At 41.4% G+C, this 19,703-nt stretch overlaps 1 protein-coding gene across 9 annotated transcripts; it reads right to left on the bottom strand.

Annotated features, from left to right (window-relative positions):
* Positions 1–3,643: 3,643 nt before the first annotated feature.
* ETFBKMT (electron transfer flavoprotein subunit beta lysine methyltransferase) lies at positions 3,644–19,401 on the bottom strand. 9 transcript variants are annotated; one of them, XM_044941316.2, is made up of 6 exons: positions 13,964–14,116; positions 13,018–13,259; positions 11,739–11,921; positions 11,232–11,614; positions 8,956–9,086; positions 3,644–4,285 (listed from the first exon to the last, which is right to left on the bottom strand). In XM_044941316.2, exons 4-6 carry the CDS (start codon positions 11,555–11,557, stop codon positions 3,942–3,944), a joined length of 801 nt encoding a protein of 266 aa, XP_044797251.2. In that variant the 5' UTR covers positions 11,558–11,614; positions 11,739–11,921; positions 13,018–13,259; positions 13,964–14,116; the 3' UTR covers positions 3,644–3,941. The 9 variants fall into 9 exon arrangements, with proteins under 9 accessions (XP_044797251.2, XP_006069146.4, XP_006069143.4 ...); XM_006069084.4 differs by having other exon boundaries at positions 11,739–11,856; positions 13,018–14,123; XM_006069081.4 differs by lacking the exon at positions 13,018–13,259 and having other exon boundaries at positions 13,964–14,119.
* Between the last annotated feature and the right edge of the window lie 302 nt (positions 19,402–19,703).

Raw genomic sequence — 19,703 nt, 5'->3', positions numbered from 1 at the left:
CTGTTTCCTTTGTTTCTCCATCTATTTGCCATGACGTGATGGGACCAGATTCCATGATATTCATTTTTGAATGTTGAGTTTTAAGGCAGTTTTTTCACTCTCCTCTTACACTTTCATCAAGAGGCTCTTTATTTCCTCTTCGCTTTCTGCCATTAGGGTGGTGTCATCTGCATATCTGAGGTTATTGATATTTCTCCCAGAAATCTTGATTCCGGCTTCTGATTCTTCCAGCCCAGCATTTCCCATGATGTACCCTGCATAGAAGTTAAAATAAGCAAGGTGATAATATACAGCTTTGGGGTACTCCTTTCCCAATTTTTAACCAGTCCATTGCTCCATGTTGTAACTTGCTTTTTTTGATCTGTATACAGGTTTCTCAGGAGGCAGGTAAGGTGGTCTGGTATTCCTATCTCTTGAAGAATTTTCCAGTTTGTTGTGATACACACAAAGGCTTTAGCATAGTCAATAAAGCAGAAGCAGATGGTTTTCTTGAATTCTCTTGCTTTTTCTATTATTCAGTGGATGTTGGCAATTTGATCTCTGGTTCCTCTGTCTTTTCTAAATCCAGCTTGTATATCTGGAAGTTCTTGGTTCACATACCATTGATGCCTCAGTTCAGTTCAGTCCCTCAGTCATGTCCGACTCTTTGCAACCCTGTGAACTGCAGCACGCCAGGCCTGCCTGTCCATCACCAACTCCCAGAGTTCACCAAAACTCATGTCCATCGAGTCGGTGATGCCATCCAGCCATCTCATCCTCTGTCATCCCCTTCTCCTCCTGCCCCCAATCCCTCCCAGCATCAGAGTCTTTTCCAATGAGTCAACTCTTCGCATGAGGTGGCCAAAGTACTGGAGTTTCAGCTTTAGCATCAGTCCTTCCAATGAACACCCAGGACTCATCTCCTTTAGAATGGACTAATTGGATCTCCTTGCAGTCCAAGGGACTCTCATGAGTCTTCTCCAACACCACAGTTCAAAAGCATCAATTCTTCGGCACTTAGCTTTCTTCACAGTCCAACTCTCACATCCATACATGACCACAGGAAAAACCATAGCCTTGACTAGATGGACCTTTGTTGACAAAGTAATGTCTCTGCTTTTGAATATGCTGTCTAGGTTGGTCATAACTTTCCTTCCAAGGAGTAAGCGTCTTTTAATTTCATGGCTGCAATTATCATCTGCAGTGATTTGGGAGCCCAAAAAAATAAAGTCTGACCCTGTTTCCACTGTTTCCCCATCTATTTGTCATGAAGTGATGGGACCAGATGCCATGATCTTCGTTTTCTGAATGTTGAGCTTTAAGCCAACTTTTTCAGTCTCCTCTTTCACTTTCATCAAGGCTTTTTAGTTCCTCTTCACTTTCTGCCATAAGCGTGGTGTCATCTGCATATCTGAGGTTATTGATATTTCTCCTGGCAATCTTGAGTCCAGCTTGTGTTTCTTCCAGCCAAGCTTGGAGGAATTTGAGCATTAGCTTGCTAACATGTGAAGTGAGTACAATTGTGCAGTAGTCTGAACATTCTTTGGCATTGCCCTTCTTTGGGATTGGATTGAAAACGAACCTTTTCCAGTCCTCTGGCCACTGCTGAGTTTTCTAAATTTGCTGGCAGCAAGTTTTCTAAATTTGAGTGTAGCACTTTAACAGCACCATTTTTTAAGATTTCAAATAGCTCGGCTGGAATTTCATCACCTCCACTAGCTTTATTCATAGTAATGCTTCCTAAGGCCCATTTGACTTCACACTCTAGGATGTCTGGCTGTAGTAAATGTTGGCAATTTGATCTCTGGTTCCTCTGTCTTTTCTAAATCCAGCTTATACATCTGGAAGTTCTTGGTTCACATACTGTTGATGCCTATAACTACACCATAGTAGTTATCTGGGTCATGAAGATCTTTTTTGTATAGTTCTTCTGTGTATTCTTCTGGGGTTTCCCTGGTGGCTCAGAGGGTAAAGCATCTGCCTACAATGCGGGAGACCCAGGTCCGATCCCTAGGTTGGGAAGATCCCCTGGAGAAGGCAATGGCAACCCACTCCAGTACTCTTGCCTGGAAAACCCCATGGACTGAGAAGCCTGGTAGGCTACAGTCCATGGGGTCGCAAAGAGTCGGACACGACTGAGCGACTTCACTTTCACTTTCTGTGTATTCTTGCCACCTCTTCTTAATATTTTCTCCTTCTGTTAGGTCCATACTGTTTCTGTCCTTTATTGTGCCCATCTTTGCATGAAATGTTCCCTTGGTATCTCTAATTTTCTTGAAGAGATCGCTAGTCTTTCCCATTCTATTGTTTTCTTCTATTACTTTACACTATTCACTTAGGAAGGCTTTCTAATCTCTCCTTGCTATTCTTTAGAACTCTGCTTTCAAATGGGTATATATTTCCTTTTCTCCTTTGCCTTTTGATTCTCCTCTTTTCTCAGGTATTTGTCAGACATCCTCAGACAACCATTTTGCCGTTTTGCATTTCTTTTTCTTGGGGATGGTTTTGATCACTGTCTCTCGTACAATGTTACAAACCTTCTAAACTCTTTATTTTTATCTATGTTTCTTAATTGATGCCCTATTATGTATTAACCTATACTAGGCGCTTTATACTTTCATTTAATACAATAACCTTTTGAAGTACAGTACAAATTTATTACTATTAGCATGTTATAAATTAAGAAATGAACTCTCAGAAAGCTTAACTCACCCAAAATGCCAACTAGAAAGTGACAGAGTGGTCACACTCTATAGCCCATGTACTCGGTACCATACTAACTGCATCTCTGATATTTACAGGTAATTTTTTTAAAATATAGTATTCTTCTGTAGTTTTTATTTTAATTCAAAGATACACTGCAGTTGTTCTCAACTATAGAAACAGACTCTGCTAAAACATCTCATTCCAAAAAACTTAAAAAAATTGAATTCCTCTCTGCTACTTAAATTACATGTGGTTACTATTGGATCAGATCAGATCAGTCGCTCAGTCGTGTCTGACTCTTTGCGACCCCATGAATCGCAGCACGCCAGGCCTCCCTGTCCATCACCAACTCCCAGAGTTCACTCAGACTCACGTCCATCGAGTCAGTGATGCCATCCAGCCATCTCATCCTCTGTCATCCCCTTCTCCTCCTGCCCCCAATCCCTCCCAGCATCAGTCTTTTCCAATGAGTCAACTCTTCGCATGAGGTGGCCAAAGTACTGGAGTTTCAGCTTTAGCATCAGTCCTTCCAAAGAAATCCCAGGGCTGATCTCCTTCAGAATGGACTGGTTGGATCTCCTTGCAGTCCAAGGGACTCTCAAGAGTCTTCACCAACACCACAGTTCAAAAGCATCAATTCTTCGGCGCTCAGCCTTCTTCACAGTCCAACTCTCACATCCATACATGACCACAGGAAAAACCATAGCCTTGATCAGACGGGCCTTTGCTGGCAAAGCAATGTCTCTGCTTTTGAATATGCTATCTAGGTTGGTCATAACTTTCCTTCCAAGGAGTAAGCGTCTTTTAATTTCATGGCTGCAGTCACCATCTGCAGTGATTTTGGAGCCCAGAAAAATAAAGTCTGACACTGTTTCCACTGTTTCCCCATCTATTTGCCATGAAGTGATGGGACCAGATGCCATGATCAGGATGAGGGCATGGCAACCCGTTCCAGTATTCTTGCCTGGAGAATCCCTATGGACAGAAGAGCCTAGTGGGCTACAGTCCATGGATTGCAAAGAGTTCAACATGACAGAACAACTAAGCACAGCAGTAAAACTAGAAAAAAAAAAAAATACAGATAGAGATTTTTGCATTTGGCTTACTGTAGAACAAGTTATATGACAAAGGCTGACAAAATTTTAACCTTCATATTTTCGAAGCAAGATTTACCATTTAACACAAATTGAACCAGACAGTCTTTTCAGGTTAAACCCAAACATAGCTATATCCCCTACTGGAGGAATTTCAACAGCTCAAGGCTGAAACTGCCACACCGTGCTTATTGTCAGTCCATTGTTATCCTGCCTTGTAGGCTTTGGAAGTGAATATTCTGCTACTTTGTGCAGTTGATGCTGAATGCTATGTCCAGTGAATTGGGGTCGCCCAGGGTCACCAATCAGTACTTGAGTTCTGTGGGTCTCAAAGCAGTTCTTCAGCCATTGAAGCAGACTGTCTGCAAGGTCTTCATCATAAAACATATCTCCAAGGACAACAATGTCCCACTTATCTTGTTCCAAATCCAAAATGTTTTTGATTAAAATGGGAAAAGGATTCAGTTGGTTCAACTCACAATTTAGTGTAATAGCCATTCCTGCAACTTTAAAAAAAAGGACATGGTGAATTGGTATATGCTAGGTTATTTTCATTTCCTACTGATTAATTTAAATAATTTTAGAGAATATCCAATAGGTTTTTTTCCTTTTTCTGTTGAAAGCTGTTTAGGTAAAGAAGCCTAAACTATAGGCCAATATAAGCTATTTCCTACAATGCTCAAATATATGACTATTCTGAAAACCAAACAATACCACACACCTGGAAAAGGAGAGGTTTTAAGGAATATTTGCTTATCTCAACAAGACCATTTAGAACTAACACCAAAAAAAGATGTCCTTGTCAACCTAGTGGGGTGAAATGTAAAACTAGAAGTCAAGAAGTACCTGGAGTAACAGGCAAGTATGGCCTTGGAGTACAAAATGAAGCAAGGCAAAGGCTAGCAGAGTTTTGTCAAGACAACACACTGGTCATAACAAACACCCTTTTCCAACAACACAAGAGACAACTCTACACATGGATATCACCAGATCATCATCATCATCACCAATACCAAAATCAGATTGATTATATTCTTTGCAGCTGAAGACTGAGAAGCTCTATACAGTCAGCAAAATCAAGACCTGAATCTGACTGTGGCTCAGACCATGAGCTCCTTTTTGCAAAATTCAGGCTTAAATTGAAAAAGTAGGGAAAACCACTGGGTCATTCAGGTATGACCTAAGTCAAATCCCTTATAATTATATAGTGGAGGTGATGAATAGATTCAAGAGATTAGATCTGGTAGACAGTGTGCCTGAAGAACTACAGACAGAAGTTTGAAACACTGTACAGGAGGATGTGACCAAAAGCAAAAGAAATGCAAGAAAGCAAAGTGGTTGTCTGAGAAGGTCTTACAAAAGGTTGAGGAAAGAAAAGAAGCAAAAGGCAAGGGAGAAAGGGAATGATAAACCCAACTGAATGCAGAGTTCCAGAGAATAGCCAAGAGAGACAGGAAAGTCTTCTTAAATGAACAATGCAAATAGAGGGAAACAACAGAATAGAAAGACTGGAGATCTCAAAAAATTTGAGACATTAAGGGAACATTTCATGCAAGGATTGGCATGATAAAGGACAGAAATGGTAAGGACCTAACAAAAGCTGAAGAGATTAAGAAGAGGTGGCAAGAATACACCAAAGAACTATACAAAAAAGGTCCGAATGACTCGAATAATGACAATGGTGTGGTCACTCACCTAGAGCCAGACATCTTAGAGCGTGAAGTCAAGTGGGCCTTAGGAAACATCACTATGAACAAAGCTAGTGGAGGTGATAGAATTCCAGCTGAGCTATTTCAAATCCTAAAAGATAATGCTGTTAAAGTGCTGCATTCAATGTGTCAGCAAATTTAAAAAACTCAGCAGTGGTCTCAGGACTGGAAAAGGTCAGTTTTCATTCCAATCCCAAAAAAGGGCAATGTCAAAGAACGTTCAAACTACTGTACAATTGCACTCATTTCACATGCTAATAAGATTATGTTCAAAATCCTTCAAGCTAGGCTTCAGCAGTCACCGAATGGAAAACTTCTAGATGTACAAGCTGGATTTAGAAAAGGCAGGGGAACAAGAGATCAAATTTCCAACATCCGTTGGGTCATAGAGAAAGCAAGGGAATTCCAGGAAAACATTTACTTCTGCTTTATTGGCTATGCTAAAGCTTTAAACTCTGTGGATCACAACAGACTGTGGAAAATTCTTAAAGAGATGGAAATACCAAACCATCTTCCCTGTCTCCTGAGAAACCTGTATGTGGGTCAAGAAGCAGTAGTTAGAACTGGACATGGAACAATGGACTGGTTCAAAATTGGGAAAGGAGTACACCAAAGCTGTATATTATCACCTTGCTTATGTAACTTCTATGCAGGGTACATCTTGTGAAATGCTGGGCTGGATGAAACACAAGCTGGAATCAAGATTACTGGGGGAAATATCAATAACCTCAGAACAAAGCTAGTGGAGGTGATGGAATTCCAGTTGAGCTATTTAAAATCCTGAAAGATGAGGCTGTTAAAGTGCTGCACTCAATATGCCAGCAAATTTGGAAACTCAGCAGTGGCCACAGGACTGGAAAAGGTCAGTTTTCATTCCAATCCCAAAGAAAAGCAATGCCAAAGAATGCTCAAATTACCGCACAATTGCACTCATCTCACAGGCTAGTAAAGTAATGCTCAAAATTCTCCAAGCCAGGCTTCAGCAATACATCAACCATGAACTTTCAGATGTTCAAGCTGGTTTTAGAAAAGGCAGAGGAACCAGAGATCAAATTGCCAACATCTGCTGGATCATGGAAAAAGCAAGAGAGTTCCAGAAAAACATCTATTTCTGCTTTATTGACTATGCCAAAGCCTTTGACTGTGTGTATCACAATAAACTGTGGAAAATTCTGAAAGAGATGGCAATAGCAGACCACCTCACCTGCCTCTTAAGAAACCTATATGCAGGCCAGGAAGCAACAGTTAGAACTGGACATGGAACAACAGACTGATTCCAAATAGGAAAAGGAGTACGTCAAGGCTGTATATTGTCACCCTGCTTATTTAACTTATATGCAGAGTACATCATGAGAAACGCTGTGGAGGAAGAAGCACAAGCTGGAATCAAGATTGCTGGGAGAAATATCAATAACCTCAGATATGCAGATGACACCACCCTTATGGCAGAAAGTGAAGAGGAACTCAAAAGCCTCTTGATGAAAGTGAAAGAGGAGAGTGAAAAAGTTGGCTTAAAGCTCAACATTCAGAAAACGAAGATCATGGCATCTGGTCCCATCACTTCATGGCAAATAGATGGGGAAACAGTGGAAACAGGGTCAGACTTTATTTTTTGGGGTTCCAGAATCACTGCAGATGGTGATTGCAGCCATGAAATTAAAAGACACTTACTCTTTGGAAGGAAAGTTATGACCAACCTAGATAGCATATTAAAAAGCAGAGACATTACTTTGCCAACAAAGGTCTGTCTAGTCAAGGCTGTGGTTTTTCCCCATGTATGGATGTGAGAGTTGGACCATGAAGAAAGCTGAGCACCGCAGAATTGATGCTTTCAAACTGTGGTGTTGGAGAAGACTCATGAGAGTCCCTTGGACTGCAAGGAGATCCAACCAGTCCATTCTGAAGGAGATCAGTCCTGGGTGTTCATTGGAAGGACTGATGCTAAAGCTGAAACTCCAATACTTTGGCCATCTGATGCAAAGAGTTGACTCATTGGAAAAGACTCTGATGCTGGGAGGGATTGGGGGCAGGAGGAGAAGGTGACGACAGGATGAGATGGCTGGATGGCATCACCGACTCGATGGACATGAGTTTGAGTAAACTCTGGGAGTTGGTGATGGACAGGGAGGCCTGGTGTGCTGTGATTCATGGGGTTGCAAAGAGTTGGACATGACTGAGCGACTGAACTGACTGACCACTCTAATGGCAGAAAGTAAAGAAGAACTGAAAAGCCTCCTGATAAGGATGAAAGAAGACAGTTAAAAATACTGGCTTAAAACTCAACATTCAGAAAAGATCATAGCATCTGGTCCCATCACTTCATGTCAAACAGGGGGTGAAAAGTGGAAGCAGTGACAGGTTTTATTTTCCTGGGCTCCAAGGTCACTGCTGATGGAGACTGCAGCCATGAAATTTTTAAAAATGCTTACTCCTTGGAAGGAAAGCTATAACAAACCTAGACAGTGTATTAAAAAGCAGAGACATCAAAAAGCCAACAAAGGTCCATATAGTCAAAGCTATGGTTTTTCCAGTAGTCATGTATGGATTTGAGAGTTGGACTTTAAAGAAGGCTGAGCACTGAAGAATTGATTATTTTGAACTGTGGTGTTGGCGAAGAATCTTAAGAGTCCCTTGGACTGCAAGGAGATCAAACCAGTCCATCCTAAAGGAAATCAACCCTGAATATTCATTGGAAGTACTGATGGTGAAGCCCCAATATTTTGGCCACCTGATAGGAAGAGCCAACTCATTGGAAAAGACCCTGGTGCTGGGAAAGATTGAAGGCAAAAGGAGAAGGGGCTGCAGAGGATGAGATGGTTAGACAGCATCACCGACTCAAAGACCATAAATTTGAGCAAACTCTGGGAGACAATGAAGGACAGGGGAGCCTGGCGGGCTGCAGTCCATTGGGTCACAAAGAGTTGGACAACAATGAAGACTTTTGGTCTGTCATGTCTGTACAAGAGACAGGAAAACAAGGCTTATGTTTGAGCAGGATGACAACTTGGAACTGAGAGTCCTATATATAAGTCTCCTCAAGGGCTAGATCCTCAATGAAAGGGAAGACTAGAGAAAATCAGGTAAAATTAACACTTACTGTCTCAACTTGGGTTCGAATGGAATAAAATCTCCCTCAAACGCCCAGGTCTATCTTCACTTGGGTTTTGGTCAAATAAACACTACCTACATATTTCAGGAAATCCCTAGCCCAGAGATGACCAACAGTAACTGTTCCCAGGTTGGTATCACTTTGGGATATCTGCCAGACACATACAAGTCCTCCTGTCAAAAATGCACCATCAACTCAGGCCTTACAGGGTTCCCATAGACAATGTCCCACTGAGTTCACCATATTAGATTATGAAATACAACATGGAAATGGCTTATGGTGTTGGAGCAACTGTAGATATTTATCCTGGAGGAAAAAAAAAAGATGAGCTCAAAATATTCAAAAATATGACACTTACTAGGGTCTATGTCATTGGCCAAGATCCTTAAGGCTCCACTCATCTTAGCAGCAATGGCTGTAGCTCCACATCCACTCCCAATATCTAACACAGATTTTCCTCTGACAACATCAGGATTATCCAAAAGATACCTAAATTAGAAAAGGGAAAATATAATCTAAGACAGATGGGAGGTCAGTAAGAGGTGTCCAATATTTTTTCTTTGGATTGATTGGACAAGGAAATAGTGAAACTTGGCAGAAGAATTCAGTCCAACATTGGCAAGTTTGGCCTGAATAGAGTGAGAAAAAAATGTCAGTTTTAAGAGCTGGGCAGAGATGGCAGAGAGAGGACATAGTCATTTTGGTCTGTTACTTTACCAAGTGTGAAGAGCGGTTCCATACAACTGACTAATCATGCTTTTAAAGTCAACTTTTTAAAGTATTGAGCATTTACTACGAACCAGACACCACCAACCACCAAAAATACAGACTGACAAAATACTGTTATAATCAGGATTCAGTAAGCTAGATCCAAAATTCACTGTCTCCTTTTCATTGTTCATCAGAAAGTGGTTTTACCTACAGCTTAAACTATATAAAAATGACCTCTCTGGAAAGGTACCATCAAAGTCCAGTTCAACCAAAGAATGTGGACCTGGGCTAAGCAGTTACCAAACAAGTGAAGACGAATGGGCAAACACTGAAATAATAAATGTCAACTGACACCCGACCTCACTACTGGAAAAATAAAAAGCAGAGGAAATTCCCTGGTGGTCCAGTGGTTAGGACTCCACATTTTCACTGCCAAGGGCCTATCCCTGAGATCCTGCGATCCAAAAAAAAGACTAAGGAACAATGGCAAGGCAGGGGTGTAGTGCCCCATCTAAAGGGACAGCTGTTGCCCATCTTGAGGTAACAGTTGCCACAACAGAAATTAGGTGTTAGCAGAGATTTGACTCTGATGTTAGCAGAGATCTTTTCTTTTTTTTTTTGGCCATGTGTTTTGGCTTGCAGGATCTTAGTTCCCTGAATAGGGATTGAAGTTGGACCAGGCAGTGAAAGTGCCAAGTAACTCCCCAGAGATTCTTATTTTTCAATTGAAGTAAATTTTTACATGCTTCAAGTTTTAAATGATAGCAACTGATTGTTTAAAAGTTTATAAGTAAAACAAGTTTAAAAAAACATATCCACTTTTTTTAAAACAGAAAACACATCTGTGGATCACCAATTTGTGACCTCTGATTCAGTCTCTTAAGGAATCTGATTGCCCTTGTATTTGGAGTTGACACACAATTTGCATAGGTATCACTTGCAAAGATATCACTTATTTTTTTAAATGATACAAGTAAATATAGGAAAATTTGGCAACACAACAACCAGAAAATTGGAATTGATACCACCTGGAAAGTTTTCCAGAACTCAGGATTTTCCAAAAAACTCTATGTTTGCATTTATTTATTTTGCATTTAAAACTATATACAAACTGGACTTCCCTGGCAGTCCAGTGGTTAAAACTCCATGCTTCCAGTACAGGGGATGCAGGTTCAATGCCACATAGCATGGCCAAATAAATAAATTAAAAAAATAAATACAATCTGAGTTCTGCTAGACCATACCATTCCTGTGAAAGAGAAGTTCCTTATACATTTCCTTGATGTTCCTTGTAACATCAAGGCATTAAAAAATTAAATCATTTACCAATCTAAGAGCAAAGACTAGATTAAAATGCTGAAAAATCTTGCATTTGTTTCAGCGACTGTTTTAATAAAAAGCATTGTGTGTATATGTGAGAAAATGTCCTAAAGAAGACCTTTGCAGTATGGGGAGTTGAAAGGGGGAACCTTAAATATGCAGATTCAAGTCCACCTGAATGATGTCCCAATCACTCATATCCCTCATTCTTTGGGCGCTTGGGAAAAGGCAGTGGTGGAGGGAGCAACATTTACAGAATTAAACCAGGAGGAGTGGGGGGCTTTAAGTTCCACCAAGGATCTTCATGGGCATCACAAACCATGAACCTGAGAACAGTGTGAGATTTCTGGATCATTACCAGTTACCTAGGGTCTTGACAGCTAACCTAGGATTTCTCTTGGGGAAAGAACTATATATGGGGAAACACCTTGGTGAGCTTGGAATAGAAGGGAAAACCATGCAACAAAGCAACCCAGAACTGTTCCTAAACTCTAATAAAAGAATTTGGATTGGAACAGGGAGAATGTGGAGTTGGAAGGGACAGAAAAGAAAGAGGTGGTGAGGAGCCGTAAAGGTTCCCGCTTCACTTAAGGCCATACGTACCTAGACAGGGCTTGGCCCCCTGGCCAGTAGATTGCCCAGTAAGGATCCCTGAGGGGCCACAGGTCAGCTCTCTCCCACCAGAACTTGCATCTGGGGGTCAAAAGCCGCAACCGGATTTCAGGGGTGAGGCTGCCACTGCTGGTGACTTCAGTGTTCTCTTCCAGGAAAGCTTTCATCTTAGGGTCCAAAAGGCTTCCAGTTCCTCTCCAGGGGCAGTGACTCCAGGGAAACAAGGGGAAGCCACTGCTTCTCACAGCCTTCCAGAGGACAACATAGCGGTTCATGGGAAATGATGCAAACACTCTCCAGCCTGGGCTCAAAGCCATCAGTCTGGTCCCAAAGCACAGGTATGCTGGTGTTGCTCTTGATAAGAGCTGCTTCTCCTGGGGAAAGAGTTTGGTTGCCAAACTGATCTCAGCTGGAGTCACTAGACCTCTAAAAACATAATAATAATGAAAACTCTAACACTTCCAAATCCTATCACATAGTAAGAAAATATTAGTGTACCTCTGTAGCAGATGATGCACAAGTGCAAGTTCACTTTAGATGAAAGTTTCTTTGTGTTAATTTAGGAAAATCCAATCTTCTAAAACATGCCTTTTCATTCTTTGTGAACAACAGAATCCTTTTAATAATTTAGAAAACCAAATATATAAGCATTTGATTTTGATAGAATCCTCAGGAACATTCCTGTTAGATAAAATAAGGTATACCCTTAACATTCTTTCATTCATTTAATAAATCATTTTCCTTTAAGCAGACACTGTTCTTGATAACTGTGAACAAAATAAACAAAAGCCCCCATCTTCAGGAAACTTAGATTCTAGTGATGGAATAGAGCAGGTAATCAGGGCAAACACAGTTCTTGCCTTTATGGAGTCTAGCCAAGAGTTATGCAGATTATCAAACTGTAACTGTGGTTAGAGACATATAAACTATACTGACTGGTCAATAAAGATAAGCCTAGCATATGGGGACTTTCCTGGTGGTCCAGTGGTTAAGAATCCACCTTTCAACGCAACAGATTCAATCCCTGGTCTGGGACTAAGACCGCTTGTCACAACTACTGAGTCCTCATGCTCTACAGCCAGTGCACCACAGCTAGAGAAGCCTGCCCACTGCAACAAAGACCCAGCCCAACCAAAAAAAATAGCCCTAGCATAAAACATCAATGTAATTAAGATTGTTTTTTTCCTAAAACAAACAAAAAATACTATGGATTTAATTGTAATAAAAGAATATCAAATCACTTTCTGTAAATACCTCTGATGAGTCATTTTCACCAAACCTGGACTTAATAGAAAGACATTTTGATTAAGAATAAGTAGGAATGAGGAAGAGAAGTTTAAACACAAATTATACACCAAGTTGTTTGGAACCTTTGGCCTGTTCTGCATAAATATTTTAAATAGTCTTAAATTCACCCAAATATTTAGAGTTGTTCAGTTGCTAAGTCAAGTCCGACTCTTGCAACACCATGAACTGCAGTGTTTCCAGGCTTCCCTGTCCTCCAGAGTTTGCTCAAATTCATGACCCTTGAGTTAGTGATGCCATCCAACCATCTCATCCTCTGTCACCCCCTTCTCCTCCTGCTCTCAATCTTTCCCAGCATCAGGGTTTTTTCCAGTGAGTCAGCTCTCCCCATCAGGTGGCCAAAGTACTGAAACTTCAGCTTCAGCATCAGCATGAGTCCTTCCAATGAATATTCAGGTTTGATTTCCTTCAGGATTGACTGGTTTGATCTCCTTGCTGTCGAAGGGTAGGGGCCCCAAACTCAAATGCCTACCTGGGGCCAGACTGGTGATAAATGAGTGATGCAGGCTGGTTGCTGATAACAGAGAGGCTGTGGCAAACTAGAAGGTGTTTCAAAACAGTCCAACGGAGCCAGCAAGCTGCAGCCCGTCCTGGGACATATGGCCAGATCTTTCCATTTTTCAAGATAACCCACAGACTTCCCCAGCAGTCCAGTGGCTAAGACTCCCAATGAAGGGAGCACAATCCCTGCTCCTGGAACTAAGATCCCATCTGCTGCAAGTCCCCACCCGAAAAAAAAAAAAAAATTCCCACTTTTAAACGCAGGAATTAATTAAAATGTCAACACAGAAGGAGGGTCAAAATGCCTGTGAGGCTACTAGTCTGTGAACTCGGGATAGATTTTAAGTGGGTGTCAGCCCACATTTATGACCTCATTGGACTAATTGCGTAGGAAGGATTGGGTCAGCCCTTGAGTCTAAGGTTTAAAAGGAAAGCAGAGCAAATATGAGACTATTTTAGACATAGTGTCATCCAAACCGATGCCGCCCCCTCCCACGCCAAGCACCAATGAAGCATCTGTTATGAATATGTGATTAAGGGGGGAACACTGGGTATTTGAATTAATTAGTAAGAAAGTGAAAGTGAGTGAAGTCGCTCAGTCGTGTCCGACTCTTAGCGACCCCATGGACTACATCCCACCAGGCCCTCCGTCCATGGGATTTTCCAGGCAAGAGTACTGGAGTGGGGTGCCATTGCCTTCTCCGTTAACAGCCGCTAGGCATATTATATTTACTTGGAGCTGGTATACTTGGTGACAGCCTTAGTGCCCTCGGACGCGGCGTGCTTGGCCAGCTCCCCAGGTAGCAGCAAGACAGGTTTAAAAGTGCAAGCTCCAAAAGCGTTAGCACGTTGTTTTCCTCCGAGGAGGAAGGGAGTCAGCCTTAAAGGGGCAGGCACAGTCTTCCTTTTCTCCTTACCTGTCTGTGCTAACACCACCCTGGGGAGCAAAGAATAGGGCAAGTCAGTCACTTTGCCTTTGCGCCTCTTTTGGCGCTTTCTTTACAACTGCACTCGGGATCTAGAGTTCCCTGCGTTGCCTGCTACAGCACCCCTGTCCCCGCCCCTGCCCCGACCTCCTGCTCCGCCTTCCTTCCCTGCAGCGCTCTCTCCCTTCACCCGGGCTTCTTAAAGGGACAGAAGTGTGAAACCAGAGGGTGCCCTGACCTCGCTTGGAAAATAAGGGAATGTCAAATACGGATTTCTAAAAAATACGCTCTGAAGCCGTGGAGCATCTGCTTTGTGCCAATCACACTTCTAGGTACTGGGCATAGTAGGGTGGTGAGCCAAATAGACACAGCAGAAATCCTTAATGACACATTCAACTGAGATTAAATCACAATATGTCCTGATTACAATAATTTTCATACACGTACAATCTTTTTTGTTTCTTTAATTGTAACTTGTCATTACAATTAACACTCACTGATTCTATTGTTAGTAATAACTCCTAATAGATGTTCAAGATCTAGGGACTTCCCTGGCAGTCCAGTGGTTAAGACTCTCATTATCCCAATGCAGGGGGCATGATCCCTTGTCTGAAAACTAAGATCCCACATGCCACACGGTGTGGCAAAAAAAAAAAAAAAAAAAAATCCAGATCGGTTTGTCTCAGGATTTTAGTGTTTAACCAGCTAGTGTATTCTATCATAGAGACAGTTTTCAAATTGATCATCTTTCCATTCCTCTTGCCTTGCCCTTAGATCTGCCTTATGATTGCTTGCCTGAATTCCTGCAACTGGTCTCTCTGCAATCCTGCCTTTTATATCCCATTCACTATTGTGCAATTTAATTGTTTTTTTCTGAAACTTTCATTCCATAGTTCAAAAAAAAAGGATTCCTACAAGATAAGCTAAGCAGATAAGCCAAGAGAAACAGTTATTTTTGTCACAGGGCAAAATCTTAGTTCCTTGATAAGGGATTGAACCTGTGCTCCCTGCAGTGAAAGCCTGGAGTCTTAACCACAGGACAGCCAGGGACGCCCCTTTTGTTCTTTTTAATTGAGAGAAAGAATTGTCTCTCTTTTATCAAAACTGACCCAAATGCAACCAAGCAGACCTGTCAATTGTTTGGTAACAACTGAGCTATCATCTGACCTTGTGATTTTTACCTTTAAATATCTGCCTACATCTTTGTACACGTTCCAATTCCCTAATAACTGGACACTCTTGCAAGTTAAAAAAAATAAATCTCATACTCAAATTTGTCTTTAAAGTTTTTTTTGAACAAGTTATATAAGTATACTTATTAGCTGTGTGACCTTGGGCACATTATTAAACCTTCCTAATGAATGGGGATCAGGATATGCCACTGTAGCACAGAAATTGTTTTGAGTGAAAGAGATTTGAGTTTCTGAAATCTCTTATCTGCCTAAAGCAGACTCTCCCCAAATAACTCAATTGTCATAAAACCCCTCCTTGAGAACACCCTTAATCTTCTTGGACTTGAAAAGTGGACACCACACCCAAACAGACATTGTCTCAAGATTATCATATCTCTTATCTATTCTCCTAGAAAACCACTTATCTTTCCAAAATGTCATTCCTATAAGCTCTCTTTCCCTATCACCTATGATGGAATAAAATGTATGTTTTTTAAGGCAGGACAAGAAAATTTAAGCGTAACACATGCCCTCCAGGACAGGGCTCTCCCTAATCTGCAATGTGCTTCTTCATTATATATTAACCAGACCTCCTCAAACACAGAAATGTCTGCTCAACCATAAAGTTCGTTTTTCCCTTCTTCTGACGCCAGCAATGTGACTCCTTAGAAGATAACATTCCTTTCCTAATCCTGTAAGGGGTCATGGTGACCTGCTGCTCCCTTCCTACATGTAGGTCTGGACTTCATGTCTCTGCTGAACTGTAAAATGTCAGTGTACCAGTTTGATGAATGATCCTTTGTCTCAAAAATATATAAATGTGCTTTTGACTTCTAACCAAGGGGAACAGTCTGCAGAGTTATCTGACTGTCTCTAGTGTTATAGCCTTCAGGTTGGCTAGGAAAAAAAAAAAAAAAAACACTCTATTTCTTCTTTAGATTTACTATTAATTTTTCATCAACACCAACTGAGTTAGATATATAAACACAAAAATTTAACCACTCCCTATGAGCTAGTCATCACTGAATTCTCCTGTGTGTATGGTATGTGTTGCATATATAAACTTGGGTTTTTTTCCTCCTGTTAATCTGTCTTTTGTGAGTTTAACTTACAGATCCCAGACAGTGAACATAAGAAGGTAAAGAAAAGCTTTACCTCCCCTACACTAAGTATCAGTTTTCACATCTGTAAAATAATGATGATAATAACAATGTATTGAGAGGATTTAATGAGATAGAAAGTAAAGTGCTTGGCACAGTTGCTGACATATCTGAACAGTGTGATTATCATTATTGAAACTATGGAGTTAGTGTTGGTATTAATAAGAAACAAGACTGGAAGATGAAGATCGGGTTTTCAGTGAAGAGTGACGGGATCAGATTTTTGAGTTTTAGAAAACAGTTTTAAACTGTGGGTATCAAAGAGAGAGGTTGGACTGAAGGAAACATCAGTTAAAGAACCTGGTGGTAACCCAAGCAAGAATTAATGAAGGCATGCGAAGAAATGGACACATCTGAGTGTGACTCAGCAAAAGCCATTGGCAGGACTTGGAGACCAATTAAATATGCTTGCTTAACCATGTGCGTGTGTGTGCTTAGTCAGTCAGTGGTGTCCGACTTTGTGACCCCATGGACTGCACCCTGCCAGGCTCCTCTGCCCATGGGATTCTCCAGAAAAGATACTGAAGTGGGTTGCCATTCCCTTCTCCAGGGGATCTTCCCAACCCAGGGATCGAACCCAGGCCTCCCTCATTGCAGGCAGATTCTTTACCGTCTGAGCCACCATGGTTAAGCTAGCTATGCTTAACCATAATGATAGACAATCCAAGGACAAGATGTCGTTTTTTTCTTTATCAGCTTGACCTGGGCTCTTAATCACCATGCTATTTGATCTCATTCTTCCCTGCTTGAAATCCTGTCTGACTTCCCAAGCAGTCAATATCAGAGCCAAATTCCTGATCACAGCTTCCTAAGCTCTTGATAATCAGTCCCTGCTTACCCATCTTGCCTTTAGAAAACCCTTTCTCTCCTACAGTTTGTTTTCTTGTAGCAAGCCCTTGTCCTCTCACTTCATGCCTTGCCTCCAACAAAGTTACCGGGCCCACCACACATACATCCCCTCCTCACTGTCCCTAACCACCTCCTCATTTTTCAGAATGCAGCTCAGAGTTAAAGCCCTCAGAAACCATTCCCAACACACACACTGATCTTGACATTTCATTAGCTTCCTATGGGCATATCCAGCAAGAATACCATGCAAACTGTCATTGTCTGGCTCCTCTACTGGACTTAGAGGAAGACCATTTCATTCCTCTTTTATCTTCTGCCACAGTTAAGACACTCAATAAATTCAGTTAAGTGAAAGAAAAACCAAATAAAGAAGGAAATTAGCAAATATTACATATCAGTATCTCATTTCCAAATTTTATTTTTAACAGCTTTTTTGAGGTAGAATTGACATACAATAAATTTCACAAATTTCAAGTGTACACTTTAATGTCTTGCTATGAAATTGTCCCCCAAATCAAGAGACTGAACATCTTCAGTGCCCTCTGTTATCCCTCCCTCTTGCCCTTCCGTACATCCTCTCCATCCCCAGTAGCCTCTGATCTGCTTTCTGTCAGTATAGTTTGCATTTTCTAAATATTTATGTAAATGCAGTTTTACAGTATGTACTCTTTTTTTTGGTCTTTTTTTTCACTCATCATAATTATTTTGAGATTCATCTATGCTATTTCATGCATCAGTTATTCATTCCTTTTCATTGCAAAGTAATTTTCTATTGCATGTATGTATTGTTGTTGCTGTGTTGTTTAGTTGCTAAGTTGTATTCAATTCTTTTCAACCCCACGGACTACAGCACACCGAGCTTCCCTGTCCTTGACTATCTCCCAGAGTTTGCTCAGACTCATGTCCATTGAGTTGGTGATGCCATTCAACCATCTCATCCTTTGTCTCCCCCTTATCCTCCTGCCCTCAATCTTTCCCAGCATCAGGGTCTTTTCCAATGAGTCAGTTACTCCCATCAGGTGGCCAAAGTATTGGAGCTTCAGCTTCAGCATCCATCCTTCTGATGAAGATTCAGGGTTGATTTCCTTTAGGATTGACTGAGTTCAAGGAATTCTCAAGAGTCTTCTCCAGCACAATTCAAAGCATCAATACTTCAGTGCTCAGCATTCTTTATGGTCCAACTCTCACATCCTACATGACTACTGGAAAAGCCAGTATGTATGTATAATATGTGTTTATTCATTTATCTGTTGATGAATAATCTGGGGGATTTTGTTTATTTACTATTACAAACAAAACTGCTGCAAACTCTTGTGCACTAGTCTTTGTATGTGCTCAGTCGCTTCAGTCATGTCTGACTTCATGCAACCCCATAGAATCCGTGGGATTCTCCAGGCAAGAATACTGGAGTGGGTTGCCATTTCCTTCTCCAGGGGATCTTCCTGACCCAGGGATCAAACTTGCGTCTCTTATATCTCCTGCACTGGCAGCCGGGTTCTTTACCACTAGCATCACCTTCAGAGCCCCAAGTCTTTTATAGACATATGCTCTTTTTTTCATTGGGCAAATACTTAGGAGTGAAGCGGCTAAGTCACACGGTGGTGTGATTAACTGCAAACCTTTTCCAAAAGGGTTGTCATTTTACATTTCAATCGTCAGCGAATGAAAACCCTGGTCTTTCAAAGAGATTAGAAAAATAATTTTGTTTTTCTGGGTCGCTTCAGTTCAGTTCAGTCGCTCAGTCATATCCAACTCTTTGCAACCCCATGGACTGCAGCACTCCAGGCCTCCCTGTCCATCACCAACTCCCGGAGTTTACTCAAACTCATGTCCATTGAGTCAGTGATGCCATCCAACCATCTCATCCTCTGTCATCCCCTTCTCCTCTTGCCTTCAATCTTTCCCAGCATCGGGGTCTTTTCAAATGAGTCAACTCTTTACATCAGGTGGCCAAAGTGTTGTTACCTATTCGTTTTACAATATGAAAACACCACTCACACCAAGAGTCTGAACATTTAGAAAAACTTGAGTTGATGATACCCACAGTAAGTTCCTGCTTTGCTTTCTGCAGGGCACCTTTTACAACAACAACTTAGGAGAAAGCCTGATTAAAGTTAGCAACCTCTGCCCAACCACGTGGAGTAACAGGTGCTTGCTACCCTGCTCTCCACTTCCTACTTACCTAGCTCTCCTTTTCCACAGCTCAATGTACCCCCCTTGCTTCTGGGATCTGGAAGTAATAATAAATCTTGTGATTCTACTTCCTTTGTGTGGGTATACTGAAACTGCATCTTCACTTAACATGACCCATGGGCTTCACTTCCCCAAAGTGGGAGCTTATTTGCTGAGGGAGCTACATACTGACCCTGAGTGACTTTTGCCCCTTCATTATTCAGGTCATAATTTACATATTCTTATATATGTGCATGTGTGCTTAGTCACTCAGTCATGTCCAACTCTTTGTGACCCAATGGACTGCAGCCCACCAGGCTCCTCTGTCCATGGGGATCCTCCAGGCAAGAATACTGCAGTGGGTTGCCATGCGCTCCT

Source organism: Bubalus bubalis, chromosome 4 (genome assembly GCF_019923935.1).
Source record: "Bubalus bubalis isolate 160015118507 breed Murrah chromosome 4, NDDB_SH_1, whole genome shotgun sequence".
In the NCBI taxonomy this organism is placed as follows: Eukaryota; Metazoa; Chordata; class Mammalia; order Artiodactyla; family Bovidae; genus Bubalus; species Bubalus bubalis.
Note: the sequence above shows the minus strand (reverse complement) of the source record. Positions and strands in the feature narration are given on the sequence as shown.